This window comes from Salmo trutta, chromosome 39, assembly GCF_901001165.1.
Source record: "Salmo trutta chromosome 39, fSalTru1.1, whole genome shotgun sequence".
Taxonomy (NCBI): Eukaryota; Metazoa; Chordata; class Actinopteri; order Salmoniformes; family Salmonidae; genus Salmo; species Salmo trutta.
Window position 1 is genome coordinate 11,389,281 of NC_042995.1, and position 6,026 is coordinate 11,395,306.

A 6,026-nucleotide genomic window follows, 5' to 3' on the forward strand; every position below is an offset into this window, starting at 1 on the left:
TGGCTCATCCAATCAGAGATAAGAGTTCCAGCCTCTCCAGCTGGTCAGAATGCAGAACCTTTCTGCCCGGCTGTTACCACGGAGACCGACTAATCACATTCACTACCTTCCTATCAAAACCCTAGCCCGCTCCTCACCTCTCCTCCTGCTCTCCTCACCTTAATGGCTGTTCTGCTCTTCCTGCCCTCACCTTAATGGCTGCTTCTCTGAGGGCCTCCAGTCTCTGATGGCTGCTCTCCTTCATGTTAACCACGTCCCTGTAGTCTCCCTGCAGCGCCCTCTGCAGGCCGACCACCGCCTGGAAGACTGAGCGTTCGCTCTCATTCAGCTCCTTCTGGAACACCTCCAGAGTGTGAACCTGGACAGGGGAGAGAGAAGAGAGAGGACACTAGACTAGGACCATTGGACGGGGGAGAGAAGAGAGAGGACACTAGACTAGGACCCTTGGACGGGGAGAGAGAAGAGAGGACACTAGACTAGGACCCTTGGACGGGGGAGAGAGAGAGAAGAGAGAGGACACTAGACTAGGACCATTGGACGGGGGAGAGAGAAGAGAGAGGACACTAGACTAGGACCATTGGACGGGAGAGAGAGAAGAGAGAGGACACTAGACTAGGACCCTTGGACGGGGGAGAGAGAAGAGAGAGGACACTAGACTAGGACCCTTGGACGGGGGAGAGAGAAGAGAGAGGACACTAGACTAGGACCCTTGGACGGGGGAGAGAAGAGAGAGGACACTAGACTAGGACCCTTGGACGGGGAGAGAGAAGAGAGAGGACACTAGACTAGGACCCTTCAGAGTGTACACCACAGGAAGCTGTGGGCACCTTAATTGGGGAGGACGGGCTCGTGGTAATGACTGGATCTGAATCAGTGGAATGGTATCAAATACATCAAACACATGGTTTCCATGGTTTCCAGGTGTTTCATTCCATTCCATTTGTGCAGTCGCGGCCATTATTGTGAGCCGTCCTCCCCTCAGCAGCCTCCTGTTGCATGCACCTGGACAAGGGGACATACAACTCTGGTCAGAAGTAGTGTACTACACAGGGAACAGGGTGCTGTTTGGGACACATCCTGGAACACAACCTGGAATGCAACCAGGAACACAACCAGGAACGCAACCTGGAACACAACCAGGAACACAACCTGGAACGCAACCAGGAACGCAACCTGGCACACAACCTGGAACACAACCAGGAACACAACCTGGAACGCAACCTGGAACGCAACCTGGAACGCAACCAGGAACACAACCTGGAACACAACCAGGAACGCAACCTGGAACGCAACCTGGAACGCAACCAGGAACACAACCTGGAACGCAACCTGGAACACAACCTGGAACACAACCAGGAACACAACCAGACTGTGCACTTGGCAGACATGGGATAGAGAAGGTAAGATGGGTGAGACCAGGACTGCACCTCAATATTCTAAAGTAGTTTCCTCTCCTTTATTTACACACATCTGGATACTAAGAGTCATTTTAAAAGGTCAGTTTTGACTAAACAGTGCCCTGGCTTGGTCATATGAAGGTTCAGTTATGTTTATTAACATATTACTCCAGAGAAAGGTTCAGGTTAGGGTTGGGGTCAGGGCAGTGCTGGACTTGGAGTAAAATAAGTGTCGGTACTCATTTTGGGTGCTGTTACTGTTTATATTTAGGTGCAGGAGCTCCACAATACTGTTGAGCTAATATTCTATTGAGCAGTGGTTCCCAACCAGGGGTACTTGGTCTATCCACACGGGGTACTTGGCCTATCCACACGGGGTACTTGGTCTATCCACACGGGGTACTTGGTCTATCCACACGGGGTACTTGGCCTATCCACACGGGGCACTTGGCCTATCCACACGGGGTACTTGGTCTATCCACACGGGGTACTTGGTATATCCACACGGGGTACTTGGTCTATCCGCACGGGGTACTTGGTCTATCCGCACGGGGTACTTGGTCTATCCGCACGGGGTACTTGGCCTATCCACACGGGGTATTTGGCCAATCCACACGGGGTACTTGGTCTATCCACAGGGGGTACTTGGCCTATCCACACGGGGTACTTGGCCTATCCACAGAGGGTACTTGGCCTATCCACACGGGGATACTTGGCCTATCCACACGGGGTACTTGGCCTATCCACACGGGGTATTTGGCCAATCCACACGGGGTACCTGGTCTATCCACAGGGGGTACTTGGCCTATCCACACGGGGTACTTGGCCTATCCACACGGGGTACTTGGCCTATCCACACGGGGTACTTGGCCTATCCACACGGGGTATTTGGCCAATCCACACGGGGTACTTTGTATATCCACACGGGGTACTTGGCCTATCCGCACGGGGTACTTGGCCTATCCACACCGGGTACTTGGCCTATCCCCACAGGGGAGACTTGGCCTTTCCACAGGGGATACTTGGCCTTTCCACAGGGGATACTTGGCCTTTCCACACGGGGTAATTGGCCTATCCACACTGGGTACTTGGCCTATCCCCACAGGGGATACTCTGCCTTTCCACAGGGGATACTTGGCCTTTCCACAGGGGATACTTGGCCTTTCCACAGGGGATACTTGGCCTATCCACAGGGGGTACTTGGTCTATCCACAGGGGGTACTTGGCCTATCCACACGGGGTACTTGGCCTATCCACAGGGGTACTTGGCCTATCCACACCGGGTACTTGGCCTATCCACACCGGGTACTTGGCCTATCCACACCGGGTACTTGGCCTATCCACACCGGGTACTTGGCCTATCCACACGGGGTACTTGGCCTATCCACACGGGGTACTTGGCCTATCCACACCGGGTACTTGGCCTTTCCACAGGGGATACTTGGCCTATCCACACCGGGTACTTGGCCTATCCCCACAGGGGATACTTGGCTTTTCCACAGGGGATACTTGGCCTATCCACACGGGGTACTTGGCCTATCCACACCGGGTACTTGGCCTATCCACACCGGGTACTTGGCCTATCCCCACAGGGGATCCTTGGCCTTTCCACATGGGATACTTGGCCTATCCACATGGGATACTTGGCCTATCCACAGGGGGTACTTGGCCTATCCACAGGGGGTACTTGGCCTATCCACAGGGGGTACTTGGCCTATCCACAGGGGGTACTTGGCCTATCCACAGGGGTACTTGGCCTATCCACAGGGGATACTTGGCCTATCCACAGGGGGTACTTGGCCTATCCACACGGGGTACTTGGCCTTTCCACATGGGGTACTTGGCCTATCCACACGGGGGTTCCTTGGCCTTTCCACATGGGATACTTGGCCTATCCACACAGGGGATACTTGGCCTATCCACAGGGGGTCCTTGGCCTATCCACACCGGGTACTTGGTCTATCCACACGGGGTACTTGGTCTATCCACACGGGGTACTTGGCCTATCCCCACGGGGGATACTTGGCCTTTCCACAGGGGATACTTGGCCTTTCCACATGGGATACTTGGCCTATCCACACAGGGGATACTTGGCCTATCCACAGGATGTACTTGGCCTATCCACAGGGGGTACTTGGCCTTTCCACAGGGGATACTTGGCCTTTCCACAGGGGATACTTGGCCTATGCACAGGATTTACTTGGCCTATCCACACGGGGTACTTGGCCTATCCACACGGGGTACTTGACCTATCCACACGGGGTACTTGGCCTATCCACACCGGGTACCTGGCCTATCCACACCGGGTACTTGGCCTATCCACAGAGGGTACTTGAGGAGACCCATGTGGTAATAGGCCTACTGGTAAAATGCACAAGGGGATACTTCAGGGGTACTCCGGTAACAGTAACCCAAAAAGGTTGGGAGCCACTGCTATAGAGGTGCAGGAGCTCCAGCAGTAGAACATTTGAGGTGCCGGTACTCAGCTCAGGTGAGCTCCTGTCCAAGTTAAGTACCGGGTTAGGGTGAGATGGGGTTAAAAAGCTCACCTGGAAAGTCGCTCTAATAACGAGGTAATAACAAGTTCTTAGTCTCTCTAATAAATAACAAGGTAATAACAAGTTAGAGTCTCTAATAACAAGGTAATAACAAGGTATTTGAGTCTCTCTAATAACAAGGTAATAACAAGGTATTTGAGTCTCTCTAATAACAAAGTAATAACAAGGTATTTGAGTCTCTCTAATAACAAGGTAATAACAAGGTATTTGAGTCTCTCTAATAACAAGGTAATAACAAGGTATTTGAGTCTCTCTAATAACAAGGTAATAACAAGTTATTAGTCTCTCTAATAACAAGTTATTAGTCTCTCTAATATCATGGTAATAACAAGTTAGAGTCTCTAATAACAAGGTACTAACAAGTTAATAAGAGTCTCTAATAACAAGGCAATAACCAGGTAACAAGTTAAGTCTCTCTAATAACAAGGTAATAACCAGGTAGTCTCTCTAATAACAAGGTAATAACCAGGTAGTCTCTCTAATAACAAGGTAATAACAAGTTATTAGAGTCTCTCTAATAACAAGGTAATAACCAGGTAGTCTCTCTAATAACAAGGTAATAACAAGTTATTAGAGTCTCTCTAATAACAAGGTAATAACCAGGTAGTCTCTCTAATAACAAGGTAATAACCATATTGAGCCAAAAATAGTTAGATTGACTAAGAGTTAGGGTCCGGTAGGATTAGGGTCAGGGTATGGAGCTAAACGGTCCATTTTACTCTGGCGCCCACCTGGAAGAGTCTCTCTGGATCTGAGAGGGAGTGGTCTCGCCCCACAGCGGCTGCAGCCACAGCTAGCTTCTTAATGGCCGTGTTCTTCTGTCGGATGAGGCTGCCCAGGCGCCGGCAGTTATCAGACACCCAGCTCCAAGCGTGCTTGGCCACGGCACTCCTGCCCCGATGCAGCTTGATGGCATGTTGAGCTACCTGGTCCCGCTGCAGCGCCCCTACAAGGCCAAGGCACAGCACCGCACACACAACCCGCATCCAACCTACTACTGCTGCTGCCCCTTCAGAGAAAGAGAGAGGGGCAGAGAGGGAGAGGGGGGGGGGGGGGGTGAGAGAGGGAGAGGAGAGAGAGAAGAAAGACTATGAGCAGGAATGGAGAGAACAAAGACTATGGACTGAGAGAGGCTGGTGGCAGACAGGAGAAGAGAAAGGCTATGATAACAAACCCAACACACACAGACTGTATGAATGTTTCCCAGCCAGAGGAATCACCAGAGGTTAGTTCCATAGAGAGGATGGGGCGGGGCTCATACCTGCTCAAACAACTGTTCAGGAACAACTACCTGACCTATATCCTTCTAGAACACATCTCACCTGACTTACCTGCCTCACCACACACAGCTGACAGCCCGGGCTAGCTCCGGGAAGAAGCAGGTCACACCACACTGAGTCAACAATAAAATGGAGGCCAAAGACTGCACAAATGCTTTACCTATGGCTTTGAAAAACCGTTTATAATTTATACTAGCAGCAAAGTACCTTTGTGTACATGGGTCAGGGTTAGTTATGTTTATATTCCAGACCACTCCTATGTCCCTCCTCATGCACAGTTCAGGGTTGAATCAGCTACTCCTACTGACCTGTGTTGATCAATGACACCACTGTTCATGAAGGTGTAGACACACACGCTTATAGAATACAATTATTTCCAACATCACTAAATAATGAAAACCATCCGTAACAACACAAAAATAGCCAACAAGTATTTTGCATTAGCTGTGCAGTAATATTACATATTCATATGAAGTACAGAGACCATTCATTCACTGGAGAAAACAAGGTTGGAGTTACAGTTGACAGTGTTCTGATCATGGTTTTAAATGTTGAAGTACATATTCAGCGGGTATGCTATCTATTTTATGCTTAAATTCGTGGTAAATAAAATCGGTAAAATGTTAGACAGCTACCTACTAGCTAGTGTGCTACGTCGTCCTCTCTCAGTCCTAAACTCCACAGTAGAAGAGGGAAAACAATCGTGCTCTTGTAATGCCACCCCTCCCCGATCGCCACATAGCTCTAGCCAACGTTGAGCCTTAGAGCAGGGATTCAACTACACACAGGGC

The 6,026-nt window shown here is 50.3% G+C and overlaps 1 protein-coding gene across 2 annotated transcripts in view; it reads right to left on the bottom strand.

Moving 5' to 3' along the window:
- The window catches only part of LOC115179499 (transmembrane and coiled-coil domain-containing protein 3), a 37,195-nt gene extending 31,194 nt beyond the window's left edge, over window positions 1-6,001 (bottom strand). For both annotated transcript variants that reach the window (XR_003872913.1, XM_029741061.1), the window contains exons 1-3: window positions 5,875-6,001; window positions 4,687-4,964; window positions 191-358 (exon numbers count right to left, since the gene is read on the bottom strand). Coding sequence is in view for 1 of the 2 variants with exons in the window: in XM_029741061.1 (XP_029596921.1) it covers window positions 191-358; window positions 4,687-4,941 (423 nt within the window). In the remaining variant the exon portion in view is untranslated. The remainder of the gene's footprint in view (window positions 1-190; window positions 359-4,686; window positions 4,965-5,874) is intronic.
- Between the last annotated feature and the right edge of the window lie 25 nt (window positions 6,002-6,026).